This window comes from Elgaria multicarinata, chromosome 4 (genome assembly GCF_023053635.1).
Source record: "Elgaria multicarinata webbii isolate HBS135686 ecotype San Diego chromosome 4, rElgMul1.1.pri, whole genome shotgun sequence".
Lineage (NCBI taxonomy): Eukaryota > Metazoa > Chordata > Lepidosauria > Squamata > Anguidae > Elgaria > Elgaria multicarinata.
In genome coordinates this window covers 31,394,486-31,418,372 of record NC_086174.1, presented here as the reverse complement: position 1 = coordinate 31,418,372, position 23,887 = coordinate 31,394,486, and the positions used below count along the sequence as shown (strand labels likewise).

Below are 23,887 nucleotides of genomic sequence, written 5' to 3'. Positions count from 1 at the left end.
TGGAGATCTTTCTGCTAATCCATTTTATATGAAGGGGCTCCCATGTGAAACAGGTGAATCGGACTTCAAATTTGCAAACAAGCTTTTAAAAAACCTAAGAAATATTACCAAATCTATATTGGTATTCAGCTTTTCCAGTCCTCTCTAGCATAGTTTTATAATTATTCAATTAGATTTTATTCCTCTCTAGGCCTCAACTTAAGAACAGCAGGTTATAAAAAGTATAAATAGGCCTCTGAACCAGATAAAATCACTTAATCTTGAGCAATAAGTTCCATCTTATTCAAAGAATTAAGGTGATTCAATTTACCACCTGCACAGCTAGAAACTGACTCAACTTAAAAGCAATAAACATGGAAAAAGAAATCCAATACTAAGCTGGCACACACGTTGCTGAAGATTTAAATAGAAAAGTTATTCATGTGAAGACTGTCAATGAGAACTATATTTAGCAATTACTGTTCATGAAAATTTATTCTTTTAAAAAATCAAGTGTTCTAAGGAGGTCACTTCTTGAAGAACCTAAGCTAAGAATAGTCTCTCTGTTTAGAAGACATGGAAACTTTGTATTGCTATGTGATTATTATTTTTAATAAAACTGAACATACTTTAAAAGCCTACATATTTTTTAAAAAACTACAATCATTTCCCTTCATCCCCATTTCTAGAATTTATTTTAAGAACTTAGATGCCACTTTCTCTTCCAAAGAAATCAAAAGGCTAACATTTAAATCAAAAAGTAACAATCATAATCAACCATCAAAACATATCTGTAGGAAGACACAAAAAGATATATATAGTCCATCAAAATAATAAAATCAGCAGAGATACTAATAAAACGGGACATAGCCTATTGCAGTAACAACAACAGCAAAACACATAAAAACAGTGTGCTTTCTACAAAGCCATACAAAGGTATAAAACCACACTTGAAAAGGCCTTGGTCTTTCTGAACACCCATTAGCAGGGGAACATGAATGGAGCAGAAGGTGGGACAAGGGAGACTAGCTATGTTACAGGTTATCTTGGTATCTACTTAAAGCGCAATCCTATGTGGACTGCCAGCAGCCTCCATACTTGGAGACAGCCAAATATCCAATGCAGGGCGGGAGGAGAGTGGAGGGGATTTTTGCCTCCATGCTCCAGCTGTCCTGCATTTCTGGTAGACAGGCAATTTTGCCCATCTGGCAGCGGTGCCTCGGATGAGAAGGGAAGGAGGCCAGGGTGGCCACTGGATATGTCGCAGCTACTCCAGACTCCTTCCCTTCCCGCCCCAAGGAATGCCTCCTTTTCCCAATTTCTACACTCCATTTCCCAACCATCGAAAGATAGCCAGCATGGTTCTCTCCAAACTTTGAACCAGGAAACCAAACTATCCAATGCCAAATAGGATCGCTCACTCCACCTCTTTTTCTAGAGTCCCTTTTCTCCTTAGGCTCAGGAGATTTTGAAGCTCTGCCCTTCTTTGACAATTTTATTGCCAAGGACAGTGTCAATGACCGCCAAAATGTGGATGGGTCATGTTGGATCAGAGACAGCCCAGGTTGGCCCATAGCCAAAGTCTGAATGGGGGACGAGGAAGACCTGAAGACTTGTCCACATCAAAGTAAGGATGCATTTTCGACAGAGCTTCTAATTGATCAGTTAATGTCTGGGCCATAGGTTTCTTTCATATATCCACAGCTTCAAGTGCCTTCTTCTACAATACAGCATGAAGTCTGTCAGAAAATTATGTCTAGGCTGCTTCATAAAAGCCTGGCAATGTACATCATCATAGAAACATAGAATAGCATTGGAAGGGGCCTATAAGGCCATCAATTCCAATCCCCTGCTCAATTCAGAAATCCACCTTAAAGCATCCCTGACAGATGGCTGTCCAGCTGCATCTTGAAGGCCCCTAGTGTGAGAGAGCCCATGACCTCCCTAGGGAATTTGTCCCATTGTCGTACTGCTCTAACAGGAAGTTTTTCCTGATGTGCAGCTGGAATCTGGCTTCCTGTAACTTGAGCCCATTATTCCGTGTCCTGCACTCTGGGATGATCAAGAAGAGATCCTGGCCTTTCTCTGTGTGACAACCTTTCAAGTACTTGAAGAGTGCTATCGTGTCTTCCCTCAGTCTTCTCTTTTCAAGGCTAAACATGCCCAGTTCTTTCAGTCTCTCCCTTCTCCAAAACAAAAAAGGCAGAGGGAATGGCCCTCTGTGAGTGGTAGTTTACTTCCACAGTAGACACAATTGCAAAAGTAGGGACATATGCCCTGAGATGATAAAACCATTACAAAGGTAACAGAAATGAAAGAAATCAAATAATAAAACCTAATAGACAGAAAAATTATAGTAGAAAAGAGAACAAAACCTCAACAGTTCGCAGGAATAGCCTACTGAAAGAAGAGAAGTTCCCAAAGAAGCTACCACAATGGCAGTCAAAAGAGAACTGAGGAAACAGGCAGAACCCACTAGGGATATGCCCATTGGGACAGTGGGAGAAGGTTCCTGCCAAAATATTCCTCAGCTATATAAGTTTCTTGAATGGGGCTCTGTACATTCATAGAGTCCATATGTGTGATGCACAGAGACTACAAAGAGCTGTATTTACTGGTGTTTGTAATTGTAAAGTAGGGAAGGGCTGCTAATTTGGACTGGGGACCATATTAACACACACACCCAGACCAAGTCAGCAGGCCAGATGGCATCAAGGAGGTGGGGGCCCACCCCAAAGCACCTCCCCTTTCAAGGACATCATCTACCCAATCCACTCTGTACAGGCACAGAGAATCCAAAGGAACAGGATCCAGAGATTGCACACAATCTACCATATACCCGCAGATGTTCTTCAGCCTTTCCCCTAGAGCAGCTGCCTCTGCAAGGCCCCCAAAAATTGGACCCAAGGGTCAGGAATCCTCCAGAGGAAGTTTCCATGAGACACACACGAGAAGCTGCCACAAGAAAACAAGTCACCGACCCACCGAACTGTGCACACAGGGAAGTGCTCTGTATGCACGTACAGGTCTGCCTAGATCCCCAGCCTAGATTTAGTTCTAATGGATAATCAGAAGTCACATCTTTCTGAAGTTAAAGAGAGGAACTGGTATCTTCCAAAAGTAAGAACATAAGAAGAGCCATGCTGGATCAGGCCAACAGTCCATCTAGCCCAGCATTCTGTTCACACAGTGGACAACCAGCTGTTTACCAGGAACGCACAAGCAGGACACGAATGCAACAGCACCCTCCCACCCATGTTCTTCAGCAACTGGTATATATAAGCTTACTGCCTCTACTACTGGAAGTCTGCCACTAAGATTTCTGATGATTACATTGTTTAGAATATGTAGGAACTCATTAACTGCATTTCACTGAAATATAACATAACACTCGTTTTACAAGTTAAGCTGGTCCAGATGGGTTTGCTAAGGTTGTAAAACAACATTGTTTGATAAGACTTTTTTAGCCACTGTAAAACTATGGCTAAAGTAACTGGTTTACAATTACATCAGAACTATCTCCCTTGAGAATAGAGGAGGTAGAGAACACTTCTGTCACAGACGTTCTTCAAACCTATATTTGGATACTCAAGTTTTTAAATTGGAAAAAAACCAGAGCCTCAATAACCTCTCAAAACCTAAAATTCTTTGGCATACTTCCAATTTCTCTGCTATAAAGAACATACTTTTCCACCAGGAGACAACTTTATTTGAAAGCAAACTGAAGTAAACAGGTTTGATTTTAGTATTTTAAACACATTCTCCTTTTCCATTTCCAAAGTTTAAGGTTTTAACAGTATTTTCACTCTGCTTCTAAGGATTTCCCATTGAATAAATATGCAGTACTTTGAGGCAATCAATTCCCTTATTCAGTCGTATCTGATCTAATGAATGTGTAGTTATATTTAACCTTGCTCTTAATCATGCACCTAGAATAGATTTATATTGTAAACTTCCAGTGTAACTTATTCAGATTGAAACTGAGGAATAAGCTATTACCTATACAGCAAAATACATCTCTAATTTGGGCAAATTTAAATATTGTTATACAAGCAATAACTTATTCCTCAACTATGACTGCTCTTTTCTAGCATTCTAGATAGATTCAGGCTGGAATCCTATTCCTGCTTGCCTGGGAGTAAGCTCCATCAAACACAATGTTACTTACTTTTAAGTAACCTTTCATAGGATTGCATCATAGAGGCATAATCTCTTACACCAGAATAGGTATGAAAGTTTAAAGCAGGGGTGGGTCTCATGAGTGCCCATCCCTCCTAAAAACCACAAGGAAAAAAGATTAGTTATTTGCTTCCAAAATTCAGCAGCAAAAATTGCTGCCACACCAGGCAGCTGCAGCCCATTGAGGGTTCGGGGGAAATTGGCCCTCAGACTGCCCGAAGTTTCCTGTCTCGGTTTAATTTTTTCATGTATGTATTATTATTACATTTATATCCCATCTTTTTCTTCTTGCAAGTAACCAAGGTGGCTCACATAGTCCTTCCCTTCTCCATTTAATCCTCACTACAACTCTGTGAGGTAGCTTAGGCTGAGAGTCAGTGACTGGTTGAAAGTCACCCAGAGAGCTTTATTTATTTATTTATTACATTTCTATACCGCCCAATAGCCGGAGCTCTCTGGGCGGTTCACAAAAATTAAAAAAATTCAAAGTATAAAACAGTATAAAACCATAATATAAAATACAATATAAAAACTCAACCAGATAAAAACAGCAGCAATGCAAAATTACAAATTTAAAACACCAAGTTAAAATTTATTTATAGACTGTTAAAATGCTGGGAGAATAAAAAGGTCTTCACCTGGCGTTTAAAAGCATATAATGTAGGTGCCAAGCGAACCTCCTTAGGGAGCTCATTCCACAGTCTGGGTGCCACAGAAGAGAAGGCCCTCGTCCTGGTAGCCACCTGCCTCACTTCTTTTGGCAGGGGCTCACAGAGAAGGACCCCAGAGGATGACCTTAGGGTCCGGGCAGGTACATATGGGAGGAGGCATTCCTTCAGATAGCCTGGCCCCAAGCCATTTAGGGCTTTAAATGTTAATACCAGCACTTTGAATCGGGCCCGGACCTGGACTGGCAGCCAATGAAGCTGGAAAAGGACTAGTGTGATGTGGTCTCATTGGCCAGTCCCTGTTAGTAATCGTGCTGCCCTGTTTTGTACCAGTTGAAGTTTCTGGATCGTTTCAAAGGCAGCGCCACGAATAACACATTGCAGTAATACAAACGAGAGGTTATCAGAGCATGGATAACTGTAGCTAGGCTATCTCTGTCCAGATAAGGGCGCAGTTGGTATATCAGCCTAAGCTGATAAAAGGTGCTCTTTGCCACTGAGTTCACCTGTGCCTCAAGTGACAGTTCTGGATCCAAGAGCACCCCCAAACTATGGACCCGATCCTTTAGGGGGAGTGCAACCCTGTCCAGGACAGGACAAACATCACCTCCCCGGACAGATGAACCACCCGCTAACAGTACCTGGCCAAGCGAGGACTAGAACCCAGATCTTCTGAGCCCCAGACTCTAACCACTACACCACAATGGCTCTCTTTATAGGTTTAGTTATGCCTACTTAGAAGCTACTGTACATTTAACTACAGCAGGAGTTTATTTATTACATTTATATCCTGCTTTCTTTCCTCAAAGGAACTCAAGGCAGTGTACATAAACCTCATCCTCCTCTCCATTTTAACCTCACCACAACAACCCTGTGAGATAGGTTGGGCTGAGAGTCTGTGACTGGCCCAAAGTCACCCAGTGAGCTTCCATGGCTGAGTGGGGACTAGAACCCAGATCTCCGGACTCCCAGTCCAATACTCTAGCCACTACACCACACTGAGTGTTCAGAAGGAAGGAAGAATGGTTCTGTAAGTGTAAAGTAACAGATTATTCATCCTGCAGTGCCCATTATTGTATTTTCTCAAATCTTCTCCCAAACACACAAAAGCAACCCCCCTTTGAGTTTTAGAGGCTCTACAGAAGAAATTCATTCATTCACCGATACACCAGCACTGATAAACCAAGGAGAATAAGGGGCACATAGTCCACTGTATTACACTAGCATTATGTAATTTGGCAGAATCAAGGCACTATTGAGAGAAGCAGTCAGGTACCTGGCTCCTATCATACCTCTCTTGTATCAAGAACCAATGATCTGAAGCAAACAAACTTGGATTCAGAGCAAAAACAAACTGCTGAACTGCCAACAGGAACCAGCAGTTAAGATTTTTGTCACTCTGTTTTGCCACTTTAGCCCAAATTATATGTTCATCTATATACAAGGACAGATTTCCCAAGTTACATTTGTGATGTGGCCTACAGTAATATTTTCACCACACAGCCAGCCTTCCAACTAGGAAGCAGTGTGAAGCAGCAATCCACCCTGATAGACAGCACTGTCACTCCTGTATGGAAACTGTTTCATACAAACAGCTTGCACACAGGTTACATTGTGCAGAAAACAGACTTTGAAAAAATGTTACATGAATCTGCCCAAACAGAGTCCTTAAAATGAAGAAACATGTTTCACACTATGTTATTAATACTTTAAGTTTCAATAAACAGATATCAATTTAGTGCAGAACCTCTCTCAGAGTGAATGGCTGCAATATGTTCTGCTACAAATTCTTTGCATATACAGCATCTCTCTCAACTCCTTCTTTTGCCATTGAGCACATATAAAATTAGAAGACTTTCTCAGTCAGTCACTATCTACATAGAAAGGAATAGATTATATTTCTCCCATTAATTCCTCCTCAGAGCCCAATTTATATATTACACAGAATGAAATGATAGAATGAAGTGACAGAATCACAATTCTATACCACTGAACTGTATTACTATTTACTGTAGGTTTCCCCCCTTTAATACAGCCTCATAAAGTCAACTGCATTAGTTAAGCAGCATATCAGAATGGATCCTGTAGTAGCACAGGTCAGAATTCTACTAGACAGCTTTACATTTGCACAATTTCAAAACATAATAATGGGAATGCAGTCCACACCAGCTATCCACTTAACTTAGAAACATTCCCAGATTTTAAAAAAATCAATTGCTATACTTTACTGAGGAAAGTTTTCTTTTCCTAAAAATGCATTATTCTATAAAATTAATTAGTAATAAATGAACATATATAATACCAGTCAAATTAGGTAGTTTCAAAATAGCAATTAATTTCTCAGTTGACTACCTCTAGGAAACATAAATACATTAGAAATGCATCTCTTTAAGCATGCTATAGTACATAAATAGCTTATAGTCCTCTTCTTAAACTGTAAATAGTGGGATAAATCCAATGTTATGGAGTGGAGGTCTGCTCAACGGGAATTTCTCTTTCCTGCCACTCCTGCAACCCCCTAGCCTTCTAGAGCAGATCTGGGGAGTATGCAGGGGCTGCAGTGGAGAGGGGGATTTCTTCCACCACATCTGTTCCACTGGCAAAAGGACGATGTTGTATATAACCTAACATGAGTTAACGTATTCTATTGAGTCTTAAAAGAATTGCAATTATTTAAAAACCTCTAAATGAAGTTTTGAATTTGTCTGAATATTTAATCCACATTACGGCGGCAATTCTACAGTTGCTGGGGAGCGGTTGTGTCACAGGGGCCAGGTCTTGGCCTAACAAGATTGGAGAGAGAGGTCCACTCACTTACTGGTTTTAATGGGAAGGAATGTGCAATTAAAAAAAAAAACTGGCACCAGGGAGGGAGGAGGAAGTACCATTTCTGCTTTCTCTCCCCCCCCCCCTTGGAATCATTGGAGGCTCCAACTTCAGAGCTCTCTGCTGCAGGAAATAGGATTTCTCTGCAAATGTGCTGTATTGAACTGTTTCTTAATAAACTTTTTCAGATTGGAGATATTTGGACAGCATGTATTTTCTTTAGTTCTGTTTACTAAATATAAAAGTCAGACAATACTAAATTAGATCCCAACTGACAGGGAAGGAATGGGCAGAAGGATTATTGGGATCTACTGGTACATTTCTAAGTGGGTTTTGGTACATTTCTAAGTAGTTTGAAGTAAATCTGCAAAGATTTATCTCCCAATTGTTTAGCAATGGCAAACAGATAATGACACTCCCCTGCCTACCCCCCAAAAGACAATACTGTTAAAATGAAGGAAGCTGGAGATAACCAGGAATGGATTTGCCTGTGGAAGAACTGCGAGCACACATCAGTTCTTGTAGTCAAAATGAGTTTTTGAGCTCAGAATTCTTTACTTTAAAGTGTATCTCTTTTGCATGTGGCTGTCGTGTTTCTCAAAACCTCTTGCCTTCTTGGGAGACAATAAGGAGGCCTGCTAAGTAATCTACAAAGCTTTATTCAAGCAATAAACATCTCTTCCCACCTGAAGCGAATCTAATCTCTAGGAACGTTCCCCTAGGCAAAACTATGCAAACTTGGGCCATAGCTAGACCTAAGGTTTATCCCTGGATCGTCCAGGGGTCAAACCTGTTCATCTAGGTGACACACAGGGGATCCAGTGCTCAGGCAGGGGCAAACCCTGGATGATCCCAGGATAAACCTTAGGTCTAGCTGTGGCCTAAGTGAGACAATTGCTCTTTCAAGAAGAACAGAAAGCCCTTTCCCAAGACGCTTTAACTTCAGGGAGACTAGAGACACCAGCTGGGCCGACTTTCTCTTGCCTTCCTTTAGCAGCACCCATTTTAGTTTGTGGCGTACTCTAGGATCAGCTAACCTCTCTATGCTCTCCCCTTCGGAAGATTGTTGGCTTCCCACTGACTGTGTATTATTTGCCTTGACGAGATAAGCTCTAGAGAAGGTTCACTCCCAGCTAGTGAAGAGCCCATGAGAGCTTTCTCTTCCACTGGTACAGGCTGGCCTGTTTCTGGCACTGATGCCTCTACTTCAGAGTCTGATTCTGATTGATCACCTGAAACACCTTCTTCCAACCCAGGGGGAGCAGAGCTAGACATGAAAGTGACTGTGGTTGGTGGGTTCCAGTAAAAACGGAATTGGTTCTTGCAAGCCTATGGTCCGAGCACCCCAATTTAGGACACTGGAACAGTTTCAGGGAAATGCACATAATTGTTGTCTGAAACCCTGGAGAGCCACTCCAAGTCACTGTTGACAATACTGGGCTAATGGACTGACTCAGTACAAGGCAATTGCCTATGTTCCTAACCTAATGGTCTCAATGTAGTAAACCCATAACATGCTTGAATAAATTGGTTATTTTCTCAATTTTGACAGCCTGTAGTGCTCATACACTACAGTGCAAATGTCCTCATGTTATAACTTAAACCCCTTGTACTCTAGCTGAATGCAGTTCACCAGAGACTACGTAAACTTCCTGATTTTGCCACTTGCCCAGGCCTGCAAAAACAGAGGAAGTTGCCAAGCACCTGGATGGCCACAATATAAGTCTGGTGAGTTGGATTCAATTTGGTAGATCTTAAATTGTGTAGTCCTGTCATAATGCAAACAGTTTTTTCCCTCTCTCTCTCTCTCTTTTTAATCTCAGAGATATTTAAAGAACTTAATGCATTTTAGTATAGAACCTGCAGGTCAGGAATAAACTCCGCTGCAGATGTGGCTTTTGCATGCATCTGTGGACAAAGTCATTCACTGAAAAAACAACAATGTACACATGAGATTTTATCCACCTCATCAACCTATTTTTTAGTCTATTCTGTCTAAAAACTCATTACAGCAACAGCATATTTAAGACAATCAAGTTCTTATTCTCGTTCAAACCTTCTTTATACAGAGAAAAAAAACCTAACTTTGTAACTTTAGAAGAGAATTTTCCTTAATTCAAGATTTCATTCTGCACGTATGGGTTTTTGCACATGCACAATATCAAACTGCATCTTGGGAGCTGTAGCTGGAAACACATAATGTGTCATGATATCAGGTGTCATCACGTTATGTACCCCTTCTTGAGTGGTTGTTTCCACATGGCCTTTATACATAATTTTTATTCACCTTTGCCAATCTGTATAGAGGAAAGATATATGGATCATATATGGAGTTATATTTATTTATTTATTTATTTAGAATATTTATATACCGCTCCCCATTGAAAAATTTCGGAGCAGTGTACAAGGTAAAATGAAAATAAAAACAGAATAAAATAGTTAAAACAAAATTTTAAAAGAAGCAAAAAACAACAACACAGAAATCCAAGGCTGCATGTTAAAGAAAGGCTTCTTGGAATAAAGATGTTTTCAGGAGGCGCCGAAAGGAGTACAAGGTTGGCACCTGCCTGACCTCCAGAGGCAGGGAATTCCACAGGAGGGGCGCCACCACGCTGAAGGCTCTTCCCCTGGTGGATTCCAATCGGAGGATGGATCTAGGTGGAACCACCAGGAGCAGGCCCTCGGATGACCTCAGTGACCAGGCAGGTTGGTAAGAGAGAAGGCGCTCTCTCAGGTATCCTGGTCCCAAGTTGTTTAGGGCTTTGTACACAAGTACAAGAACCTTAAACCTGGCCCGGTAGCAAATAGGCAGCCAGTGCAGTTCCCTCAGCAGAGGAGTTATATGCTGGAAAGGGGCAGCTCCAGACAACAGCCGAGCTGCAGCATTCTGCACTAGCTCCAGCTTCCGGAGCAGCTTCAAGGACAGCCCCACATAGAGCGTGTTGTAGTAATCCAATCTTGAGGTTACCAATGCCTGTACCACCGTGGTCAAGCTATCCCTGTCCAGGAGAGGCCGTAGTTGGCGAACCAACCAAAGATGGTAAAAGGCACTCCGAGCCGTGGCAGCTACTTGAGCCTCCAACGACAGAAATGGGTCTAAGAGTACCCCCAAACTACGAACCTGTTCTTTCAGAGGCAGTGCAACCCCATCCAGAACAGGCAATGAGCCTGTCTCCCGGACTCGGGAACCACTCACCCACAGGGCTTCCGTCTTGCCAGGATTCAGCCTCAGTTTATTGGCCCTCATCCAGCCCATTACTGAGTCTAGGCACTGGTCCAGGACTTGCACAGCCTCACCTGATTCAGTTGTCACAGGGAGATAGAGCTGCGTGTCATCAGCGTATTGATGGCATTTAGCTCCAAATCCCCTAATGACCGCTCCCAACGGCTTCATATAGATGTTAAATAACATTGGGGACAAGATGGTGCCCTGCGGCACTCCATAGCTCAATTGCCAGGAGGCCGAGGACTGGTCACCCAATGCTACTCTCTGAAAACAACCCCGTAGGTAGGACCGGAACCACTGTAACACAGTGCCTCCGATGCCCATCCCACAGAGTCGATCCAGGAGGATACCATGGTCAATGGTATCAAAAGCCGCCGAGAGATCGAGCAGGATTAACAAGGTTGCATTCCCCCTGTCCCTCTCTCGATAAAGGTCATCCATCAGGGTGACCAAGGCTGATTCAGTCCCGTAACCAGATTGGAACCCAGACTGCAATGGATCTAGATAATCAGTATCCTCCAAGAGTGCCTGCAGTTGCTCCGCCACAACCCTCTCAAGTACCTTCCCTAAAAAAGGAGTGTTAGCAACTGGGCGGTAGTTGCCTAATACCGTCGGGTCCAGGGTGGGCTTCTTCAGAAGTGGTCGCACTACTGCCTCCTTAGACAGCAGGGACCACCCTTCCTGGAGAGAAGCATTTATCACCCCTTGGACCCACCCTGTCAGACCCTCTCGGCTTGCTTTTATAAGCCAGGAGGGACAGGGATCGAGAGGGCAAGTGGTCGGTCGCACTGCTGCAAGCACCTTGTCCACATCATCAGGCCGCAATAACTGGAACTGATCCCACAAAATTGGGCAGATGGTGGCATCGGACACCTCAACTGGAGCTGCACTAAAAACAACGTCAAGCTCGCTGCGAAGAGAAGCGATCTTGTCCTCAAAGTGTGATGCAAAAAGGTCACAGCGGGTCCTTGACGGAGCCAGGGCCCCATTTGCTGGGGAGGATGTTAGCAGCCCCCAGACCACCCGGAAGAGCTCCACTGGACGGCTACTCGAGGACACAATGGAGGCAGCAAAATAAGCCTTCTTTGCTGCCTGCACTGCCACGCAATAGGCACGATTATGCGCTCTACAGCATGCTCGGTCATCTTCGCTTCAAGTCTTGCGCCATTTGCGGTCCAGCCTGTTTCATTGACCGCAACTCCTTAGTATACCAAGGAGCAGAGCGGGCTCTACAGGACTGGAGAGGGCACTCAGGTGCGATCAAGTCGATGGCCCTCCGCATCACACCATTCAACAGCGAGGCTAGGGCCTCGGCTGGATCACCAGCTCTCACCACTGGAAAATCCCCAAGAGCATTCAGAAATCCATTGGATTCCATCAGTCTCCTGGGGCGGACCATCCGAATGGGTATACAACCTACATGGCTGTTTCTTCAAACAAGATTGGTTGGTGGAATGAGTTCAAATGCTAATTTTTACTTAAAGAGCTAAAGTGACATCACATTTCCTCCTGAAAGAAAAGGGTTAAACCAACCAACTCTGTGCATGTGCAGAAAAGCCGTGATTTACACACAGACTGTGCCTGCTCTGAAGTTCGCAATCTACTCCAAAATTAATAAAGAATTCATAGGACAGTAATCCAAGTTCACTACAAAGGTGAGCATCAAAAACACATGAGTTTCGACCAAGAAGCCGAGTAATTACGAAATTTGGCAGATCGCAACAACCAACCTCTCTCTTCTCTTGAATTGCATGGGACATGAAGGGGACTGAAGAGAAAGGAAATATGATTTATTTCCATACTGCTGAGCTTTTGCAAGAGGCACAAGCATTATCTTACTGTTCTTGTAGAAGCCTAACAGAAAGAGAGGGAGAAATCATGCCTCTCTAGAGTTCTCCATGAACTGCAGAGAGTTCAGGTGAAAGGAGGGACGGCGAAAACTCAACCTGAAGTATTATGAAAGAACTCCAGCCCTCTCTGACACAAGTATTGTGCACTATGGATTTCACATTACCCCGACACCTTGGCTGAAGAATCCATTTTGTTTCAGAAGGCATAAGACTGAAAGCTGCCAATATGCTGTTAAGGCTCAGAAACCACTGCAGAGGCACAGGAGCCATCGAATATCATAAAATCATATAACAGTAGAGCTGGAAGGGGCCTATAAGGCCATCAAATCCAACCCCTTGTTCAATACAGGAATCCACATTAAAGCATCCCTGAGAGATGGCTGCCAGCTGCGTATTGAATGCCTCTAATGTGGGAGAGCCCACGACCACCCTAGGTCCTTGGTTCCATTATCACACTGCTCTAATAATCAGGAAGTTTTTCCTGATGTCCAGACGGAATCTGGCTTCCTGTAACATGAGTCCATTATTCCGTGTCCTGCACGCTGGGATTATCGAGAAGAGATCCTGGCCCTGTTTGACAATCTTTCAAGTACTCGAAAAGTTCTATCACCATCTTTTTGAAGAGAGCTGTCTTCCCTTCTCAAGGCTAAACATGCCCAGTTCTTTCAGCCTCTCCTCATAGGACTTTGTTTCCAGACCCCTGAGCATCCTCATTGCCTTCCTCTGAACCCCCTCCAGCTTGTCTGCATCCTCCTTGAAGTGTGGTGCCCAGAACTGGACACAGTGCTAAAGATGAGGCCTATCCAGTGCTGAATGGAGGGGAACGAGTACCTTGCATGATTTGGAAGGTATACTTCTAAGTCTAAAATAGCATTTGCTTTTTTTTGCAGCCACATTACACTGTTGGCTAATATTCAGTTTGTGATCTACAACAATTCCAAGATCCTTCTCACTTGTAGTATTGCTGAGCCAAGTATCCCCCATCTTGTAACTGTGCATTTGGTTTCTATTTCCTAGATGTAGATCTTGGCATTTATCCCTATTAAATTTTGTTTTGTTGTTCTCAGCCCCAGCCTATCAAGATCACTTTAAACTTTGTCTTCCAGGGTATTAGATATCACACCCAATTTTGTGTCATCTGCAAATTTGCTAAGCATTCCCTCCATCACCTCATCCAAGTCATTAATAAAAATGCTGAAGAGCACTGGGCCCAGGACTGAGCCCTGCAGTATACTTGCTTCCTCCTTGAAGGGTATTCCCTACATCTGGGGAAAAGATGCAAATACCTGCCTGATTAGTATGCCACTACCCAGACAAGTAAACCACGAGTGTACCTTTGAATTGGATAATCAAAAGCCCTGGCAGGGATGCTCCAATCCTGAAGCATCCCTACCTCTGAGCCAGGTGAAGCACTACCCGAATATCATTGATGACCAATTTTATTTTGAATATTAAGCTACATCACCATGTAGATGAAAAGTTAATCAAGAGGTGGAACCTCTCTGCGAGTTCTATTCAGCTGCCAGAATAACAACATAGTTCCTTTTGTTTAAACCCATCCTGGGTCCATCCTTGAGCCATCAAGCTCTTTATTTTAAACCCTATAATTGCCTTGGAATTCAGGCAGTTAATGTTCATTCTTTCTGCTCAGGCATCCCTCACATTGGTGCATGTCTCAACTCCGGGGTGCAACTAATTTTGAATATTGTTCCTCATAATTATTTCCTAGCATGATTCTTTGCTCTATTCTAGTACCTATCCTACATTTCCAGGGTCAGAGACCCCTTGCCTGCCTGCCTTATTTGCCAGAGATAGATCCGTTTACCTCATTTATCCAAAGCGAAAACTTTACCCTCTGGTAAAGTACCACACTGTGTCCAAAGCTGGTTTTCATGTGTAACACAGCACAATCTGCCAGCTCTATACAAATGCTCTCCTGCAGGAAGCATAGAGCACTGAAAAGCTAGAGCATGGCTTGGGACCACAATACCTGACAGAACGCCTCTCCCGACATGAATATACCCGGTCACTACGTTCAACATCTAAGGTCCTCCTCCGGGTGCCTACTCCGAGAGAGGCTCAGAGTGTGGCAACAATGGATAGGGCCTTTTTGGTGGTGGCCCCCAGACTATGGAATGATCTCCCTGACGAGGTTCGCCTTTCCTCTTTGCCCAGGCATATGGCGGCACATCTTAATCACCCACATGTTTAGTTTTTCAACGGTTTTTAATGCTTTATGTGTGTATGTTCTGTGTTTTAGAGTTTAAAATTTTGTATACTTGTTTTTATCTCAATTTTAGAATTTCTGTAAACCGCCTAGAGAGCCCTGGCTATGGGAGCGGTATATAAGTGTAATAAATAAATAAATATAAAAATGGCTACCAGAAAGTCTCAAACCGTATGCAAAATTTCTGGTTTAATTGCAAAGACTAAGGGAGAAACCCACCATAGCAAGTATCTCCATCTAAATTTGTTTTGACTAAAATTGTGGTGGCACCAGTGGGAATGGCTTAATCTCTATTTTGTCTCCCTAACATTGATCATCCCAACTGTAGACCAGCTTGAGGGTTTTGCCCCATTTTTTAAATTTCGAACTATGGCTGAGAAACCCGAAGGTAGTCTGGGCTCACATTATTTTTCTAATTTTTGGCAAACAACCAGGAAGTGAAACCCTTTGAGTTCCCTTCCTCTGAAGTCAGGTAATTATAACTGCTTCTGCTCTTTTCTTTTTCTTTTCTTCTCTTCTTCATTTCCACCCACAACGCCCACCATTTTCACTAGCACCAGAGCTTTCTTCCAATCCCTGGCTCCACTACTTCTGTAACAGAATATGCACTGTAGTGTGTAGAATTGATAAGAACTTATTATATTTTGTAGGTGTGACTAATTCTGTATGTATGTGTTATGAGATAATAATGACTAATGGAATATATTCTTAAAAATGGAGGGAGGCTGCCACAAATGGGTCAAGTGCTGGAAGCAGAATATAGTTTAACTTGGCAGGGATATCTTCATCTAAGTGTTACTGGTATCGGTGGCAGAATTAGCTACACTGGCCCCATTCAGACAACACACTAAACCATGCTGCTTAACCACAAAATGGTTAATTGATTCCCTTAACCATTTTGTGGTTAAGCAGCATGGTTCAGCATGTTGTCTGAACGGGACCACTGAGAAAAATAACAATAGTGGTATGACCAGGTCCGAAATGTAAAATGAGATTATAGGCATCATGAGAGTTAAAAAAGACCATGCCTTCATCTGTTTGAGAGAAAGGTCCTAAGAGAACAAGAAACCCACAATTCTTGCTTAGTCTGGTCTTGCTCACCATGCCTTCCATTTAAATAAATATGAACCTTTGATATTGACCGTTAAATTGAGAAGAACTTAAGTTTTACTATGTTAACAATATGCTTCCTACTATTTTCATTATTCTTTTAGTGATTATAACTTTTGTGAATTTAGGAATGTTTGTGACCTGCTTCACCTAAGCTAAAGCTTGTTATTCTCGTAAAACTGCTTGAGCAATAAATATATATTCTTTAATACCATATTTTTGTTGTTTGGTTTAAGAGAAGTTTCATAGACCACTTTAATTGATTCTACATTAATTCTTGAAGCCCAAAACTCTTAGTAAAGATTTATAAATCTATCACTGAGTGGAGTCTGTCCTTTAAAGCAATTATATTCTCTCAATCTGGTGAATCTCAGGCCTTAGCTAGACCTAAGGTTTATCCCAGGATCGTCCTGGGGTCATTCCTGTTCATGTAAATGACACACAGGATATCCTGGGAGCAGGCAGGGATGGCCCTGGGATAAACCTTAGGTCTAGCTAAGGCCTCAGATACACCTGTTCCAAGTTTGAGAAACAAGCTAGTTTGATGGAGTAAGAAGTTACTTGTCTCACTTCCATACTACCACCTTGCACGTATTTGGTAAATGCTAATTTCCCTAATCTTTGGCCCTTTCTACATCTAAGGATTATCCTAGGAAAATGGAGGGATCGTCCTTGCATGCTCCTGGGATCCCCTGTGTATCATTTGGATGCACAGGGATGATCCCAGGACAATCCGGGGGGGGGGGGGAAGGCAGGTGTAGAAATGGCCTTTGTCTTTTCCTATCTCTTCTGCTAGGCCTATTAGAACTGGTATACTGATCAATGTACAGGATTGGCTAATAACCAGGTTATTTTTCTATTCTGCAATGAATGGGCATGCATGCATTTTTGATAACCAACATTCTGTAAAAATAATGTTCATGTTTTTAGATTTTGAATTAGAGTTTAATCTAATGCCCCCATTTTAGAAGTAGCTAATCCCCATTTTAGTAAGAACACAGTGCATAAATCCGCTGGTTGCATGTCCATGTGAATGAGGATGCACCGCAACAGAAGGCAGAATTACACTCCTTCCCCACAGTTCACAGAGAACTCAGGAGAGTGGATCTGAGTGCAGAATATGTGGAAAGGAAGGCACTTGCCACTGGCAGGCTGATTTGTGAAAGACTAATATACTATCTTCCTTTTATTTAAGGAAATATTATAATTGTCATTTTTCAAAGAACAGACTGTAAATTCTCTCATTTGTTGGTTTTCATATGTTTCAAATTAAGAGGTGAAATCCAACATTACATAAGTAGAGCAACAAGACTTTCCCCTCCTTGCTTCTCCTCTTCCTGCTGTTACCAGCACCCCCTTAGGATCTGCTCCATCAGGTACCCCAATCCTCCAGGGGGCAGGAAGATTATAACCTCTTCATTCCACTGACAGAAGCCGTTAAATGGACTCCACCAAAAGTTTGCCATATCATATGCAATACTAAAGGACTGCTTGAATAGTCTGAAAATATTAATTTAAAGATTAATTTCAGACTAAAGGGAAAACAGCTGCAGCATTAAAAAAAGCATTCATAAGTATTTTCATGAACTTGAACTATATTTTAATATAATTATTCATTAGACCTAACTCCTCTTCACACATTTACAGTGACCCTGTTCAGGTGACATGCTAAGCCATGCTAACCCTTTTGCAGCAAATGGCTAGTGAGCATGTTTAAAACGTGGTTATGTAGCCACCATAGTTAGGAATGGTTCACATGACACACGAAGTCATTGTTCACACGATATGCTAAGCCATCATGTTTAGCCCAAAATGCTTAACCACTGTGGCTCAGCGTGTCGTCTGAAAAGGGTCAGTAAATGACTGGGTACACATCAAATTTAGTGTGCATCCACTTCAACTGCATAGAAGTGGTTCTCTTTCCCTGCTCTGTATACATCATGGAAACATACACCTCATCAGGCCAAGACCAATAGTGGCTCCATGTATCTTTCCACATTTTATTTACCATATTTCTTCAATTCTAAGACACACTTTTTCCCCATATAAACATCTCTAAAAATGGGGTGTGTCTTAGAATCGCGGGTGCGATTATTATTCTTAGAATCAAAGCTTTTTTTCTGTTGGTGGTACTGAAATTAGTGTGTGTCTTACAATCAATGGCATCTTACAATTGAAGAAATACGGTATTTATTTATTGCATTTCTATAATGCCCAATAGCCGAAGCTCTCTGGGCGGTTCACATGGTACATAGCTGAAAGACAGAAGAAGCTGACACATATTACAGGATCAATGCCAGCTCCAGGTTTCTGAGTGCCCTTGAACAAGACACCTTCAATGGGCTCCTCCCTCAGTGGACCCCTCCCTCAGTTTCTGGGGGCCCTTGAACAAGACCCCCTCAATTGCCCCCTCCCTCTCAACACCATTGTTATCAGCTGCTATTGCTCTTTATTCTCTTTCTCATCAGCAGTAGCGTTTCCTTGGTTGACAGGCAGGGAGCCAGGGAGCAAGCAGGTAACTGCGGCTCCTCCTCCTCCTGACCACCACCATTGTATGGGGCAGAGTGAGAGGCAAGTAAACACACAGAATGTAATGAAAAGAAACAACTCCAGGGGCTCATATCAGTAGGCCCCTGCTGTTATTTGGGCCCTTGACATGCCTGCCTTTGATGTCAGTCCTGTACAAGATATAATTATTTATGTCATTTCTTTACTGCACAATAGCTAAAGCTCTCTGGATGATTCACAACAATTCACAAAGGATAGAAGCAAAGAAACACTAATGTATGTGTAGTTATGCTAGAAAATGTGAATCTCCCCGTAATCCCTTATGTCAGCCTTCGCAAACTTGGTGCCCTCCAACTTGATGCATTGGACTATATTTCTTGTCAGCCCCAGGCAACATGGCCAATGGGCAGGAATGATGGGAGCCACAGTCCAAAACATCTGGAAAAAAACAGTCTGAAGTAGCTGTCCTGTGCACACTAAGCCTATGTACATGCTTTCCTTTCCTCACTGTTTCCTCTCTCCTGCCCCTGCTAGAACATAATTTGTATGCTCCTAGGGCAGAAGACCTTATTTGCATATGTGCAATCATCGTATAAACTGGTTTGCAGACATTTTGACCTAATAGAAACTCCTAGCTTATTAGGGGAACCTCCAATTTAGAAATCCTTCCAAGTGCTACACAATCCCAACTGGATTTTAGTGCTATCATCAATTTCCATGAGCATGCAGTATACACAGTCACTGGTGATAATCCTGAATTCCTTATGCACTATGCTAAACATATACCCCCTCCCCTTCTCCCTCCAGGAACATATACTCCAGAGGGTAGAGAAAGGAGTAGAGTAGAGAGATAAAGCTGAGACACTGGGGATGGTCTTAGGCCTCTCTTTTCTGCTTTTATTGGGCCTTCCACTCAGCTACTAGAAGGTTATTAAAGTATTACCATCTGCTAGCTTGTACTTGAAAGTGTAGTATCCCCACAGCACTGGAGTTGATAGATTGTTGCATGGGATGATATCCTTTCAAAAGGCACATAGGACTTTCTTCAAACTCTAGCCTTGCTAGTGCAATCCAGGAGTCTCAATACTGGCAATACTGCAAAGATTTTTTTAAAAAAAGAAAACACACAGAGATCTCCTACAATCATACCAAAAATGTGAGTTCCACAAACACCTCCCCAACTTTAATAAATGAATTACTCTTGCATCCCACTCTTTCCCTTTCATGCTCAGAAGGGAGGGATTAAAAAAAATTGATATACAAAACAACACTGGAAAAGCCTACAACCGTTCAATAGATATGTAAGAAACTTAGAACTACTTTGTAAAAGCTTCAGCATTGGTGGAATTTAAACTGATGCTCTTCTGAAGTTTAGTTCCTTACACTGGCAATTACCAGATCAAAACAACACAGATTTTAGAACTGAATCTGTGCCAACTTTCCCAGATCTTGGATTGCAGCCCTGCAAACCTGTAAGAATCTGCATACATTATTAGTACTGAGTTATGTAAAATTAACGATGCTAAATTCCTACATGAAAGTTGAAAGTGACATGCATAGAGATCATTGTGTACACAGCATCAAAAGGCTGTATTGGATGTGACTTCCTTTCAGTAGTACATGTAGCAATTTCTGCATATGTTCCAATTGTCACAATGTTACAACCTCACATAGGAACCATGCAATTTCCTACTTTACTTCCATATAAATACTTGTTAACATACAATGACCCTCAAAGGCTTGATATCAAAGAATATCACATTCCAACAATTACAGATTTCAGAACACAGCATTAATTTCATGAACAATTACAAAAATAAAGAAAAAATATCTTTATTCTATTTTTATAACCTGTGCAAGACTAAAAACAAATTCTTGCAATTACTATTTTAAGTGCAAATGAATCTCATTTGCATCAGCTTCACATAACACATTCTGAAAGATTGAGGACTGTTGTCAAAACATTTTAATATTTAAAAGCTCAGTCCCACAGATACTAAAGTATCTCATTATCACAAGACAAGTGCATATAATTTCTAATCTCACGTTTTCCTACCACTGACTAAAACTACAGCCATCATTTTTAAATATACACATTCTTAAACACATTCATTTAAAACGTTTACTGGAATTTACAGCTAGAATTGCAGATTTAGGCCTATAGCAAGCAACAAAGCCCAGGAAAGGGGATAAAGAAATTGACTGGAATACAAACTTGGTAAACAGTTCTTTGAGGACATGGGAGCTTAACTGTGAACACTTCCTAATTCTAGAAACAAACGACACAAAGCTGTAGATTTAAAGCAAAAGCAGCTCGAGCTCTTTTTTAAACCACCAATTCAAATAGAACAAGTAGTACAGATAGGAGAAGGCCATAAGAGGTTGTAAGCACAAGACTTTTGGAACCAAAATGAAAAAAAAATGGGTTAAAACATGAAGGCCTAATTTCTTAAGTTTCTTTTGCAGACTTTATACAATACAAGAACAGTCGTCTCCCCTCACTTGCCCACTAATCCTAGGTGGGGCTCAATACCTTATTTTCTCCCCCCAATACTATTTATTCCTACAACCATCAAGGGGAATTTTAAAACACTAGTTCCTTAGGGTAAGGCAGACAAGCTAATTCCAAGGGCTCAGGCAACAGGCTGTAATCATGAAAAGTGTAATATCCTCAAAACGCAAGGAAGCATTTAATCCCTTCCAACTGACCTGCCCTTCAAATTGTTTAAATGCAAAAGTGTAAATATTTCATAAGAGAAAGGGGGACCAATAGGTGGGGGATAAAGCTGGAGGGCGGAAGTTTCGGGGCAAGAGCAAGACTGGATATGGAGCTGAGGACAGAAAAGCTGGGTAGTATGAGATTAGAGCTGGCAGAAGGAAGCAGCAGCGCGTAGGAGAGGGGCGGGAGAAAGACTCAGCAGCAGCACCTGTAGCCTGAGGCTAGGCGGGCGGCTGCTTCCTTGGCTAGTTTCTCCCCAAGCGAAATTACCTTTGAGCTGGGGCAGCGGGAAGAGCTCCACTTGGCTGCCCTGGGTACGGAACTGCGAGGAGCCCTGCGATCGCTTCTGCTTCTGCGCCTTGCGCACCGACCTCCGCGTGAAGCCATCCACTTTTTCCGCGGCAGAGATAGCCGTCGACATGGCTGGGCGCGGACGAGACACAGGGGGGGTTCGTCGCCTCTCTCTTGAAGCATATAATCACACCAGGGAGGGAAGGCAGAGCAGGCAGCAGCGGCGGCGGGGGCGCTCCTAGCCGAACACCCCCCCCCAAGAAAGGAGAGAAAGACGCACTATAATCCAGTGCCCCAAGGAAGGGGGCTTCCAAATTTGGAGGTGGGGGAGAGATACTAAATCCGGGGGGGGGAGTGTCTTAATCCAAACACCTCCAGGAATCGGGGTCTTCCAAATAAAGGGGGCTTGTAATCCAACACCCCCAGAAAAGGAGGGCTTCCAAAGAAGGGGGGGCACTTAATCCGACATCTCCGTGGAAGGAGGGGGGATATTCGTACAAGGAAAGCGGAGGAGAGAAAGGGTAACTCTTAATCCAATATTCTCCAGGAAAAGGGAAGGAAGAAAAAAAAAACACCCAATATGTGATGAATGGGGGAGGGGGGGAGGAAACACAGCTGAGAGCTGCCCCCTCCCGCGTCCAGATTCCCAGGCAGCGGAGCCGCCAAAATAAAAATAATTTAAAAAGGAAACTTTAGTCCTCCACCACCAGCAGCAGCGTCTTTTCTGCGCCCGCCCGCGAGCAGCAAACTTTGGCGGCGGCGAAGGCAGCGGTGCGTGCAGGCTCCTGAAGCGAAGAGGCGGCGCTGTTATTCCCTCCTCAGCCGGGCTCGCTGTCGCCTGGCCCGCCCCGCCAGGAGCTCGCTGTCATGAGCCGGAGCTTATCGGAGACTTGAGGGAGAAGGACGGAGGGCCGGGTTGAGGGAGAGGCGGGAGGCCGGGCTGTGCAGCCTCCTCAGCCACCGTCGGGAGCTCCCCGCGCTTCTTCCGCCAACATCTCGTCACGCCGGCGCCCCTTCCTCCTCCTCCTCCTCCGTGTGAGACCGACGCCGCTTCCTCTTTCGCGGAGCTCCGTCCGCGCGACGTAATAGCGAAGAGGGAGGGGGGAGCGCGAATCTTCCACTCGAGAACCGGCGCGCAACTTGCTGGAAGCGAACGAGCCACAAGGACGGGAGAGTTCCGACTCGAGAGGGGGCGGGGCCAGAAGCGGCGCCAGAAGTAGGGAAAGGGGAGGAGAATAAAACCCTGGGAAGGCGGTTGGAACAACCGTTGGAGGAGCCCGGCTGAAGGGTAACTGACAGGAGTGAAGTAGCCAATCCGGTGACACAGAGGCTCCCCGAATTACCTTAGAGGGTGGGACCCCAGGAGCCAGCGCGACCTGAGGGCGGTGGGAAGAGGAGGCTGAGCGAGTGACACCACAGTTGCCCAACGCGAGAGGGTCAAGGGCGGAGTGTCGGCGAAAGGCGATTGGGTCTGGAGCCCTGGGGGTGGGATGAGCGGGAAGCCAATTCAGAGTTCGGGAAGCGGTTGGAGTCAAGAGGGCGGGGGAGAGGTTTTGATTTCACGTTGTCACTATTCGGAAAGACAGAGCTGAGGGGGGTTTGGGGGAGTCCCAGGTCGTGAATGTTGTGATTTGATGGATTGAGTGCGATTTCCGGGAGGGTCATCGTCGTTGGCTTTAGTGGTTTTCCCCTCGATGGTTTCGAGAGACTTCAGTGCCCCAATCCTATGCCTGTTTTACTCATAAGTAAGCCCCACTGCCTTCAGTACAGCCTACCCTCAGGTAAGCCTAGACGGGTTTTCAGCTGGCATCTTCTAAGAGGTTGAACATTTACCTGGAAGTAAGCGCCATTCAATTGGGTGGGTCTGGTTGCTGTTATATAAATTGTTAAATTTATATAACGGCCAACTGGCAAATGACCCTGGGGCGGTTTATAATAATATAAAACATCCCCCAAAACGGAATAACAACTAAAACCATAAAATTTAATCACTTAATATGAGTAGTGCAGGGTTGTAGCTCCATAAGCTGCGAACCGCATCTCAGCTAATTATTTTTGAAAGACTGACAACATTTATATACCACCCACCTGCTACCAAAGCTCTACAGAAGATGTATAGGTTATAAGGCTGTGCATGTTTAGACAGAAAAAAAGTCCATTAAAGCAAGTAATGCTATTCAGTATTGCACATTCCATAGCTACTAGCTGTGTTCAGCCCTCCTTAGACTGTTGGAGGGGGGATTCCCCATTATTTGTTTATTTTAAGACTTTTTTTTTTACTCCTGCAAACCTCAGAGTTCCCCC

General features: G+C 43.3%; 1 protein-coding gene across 1 annotated transcript in view; it reads right to left on the bottom strand.

Annotated features, from left to right (window-relative positions):
- The window catches only part of PPP2R5A (protein phosphatase 2 regulatory subunit B'alpha), a 66,905-nt gene extending 44,177 nt beyond the window's left edge, over positions 1-22,728 (bottom strand). The window contains exon 1 of the mRNA XM_063124032.1: positions 21,563-22,728. Coding sequence (XP_062980102.1) covers positions 21,563-21,713 — 151 coding nt within the window. The 5' untranslated portion in view covers positions 21,714-22,728. The remainder of the gene's footprint in view (positions 1-21,562) is intronic.
- Positions 22,729-23,887: the final 1,159 nt, after the last annotated feature.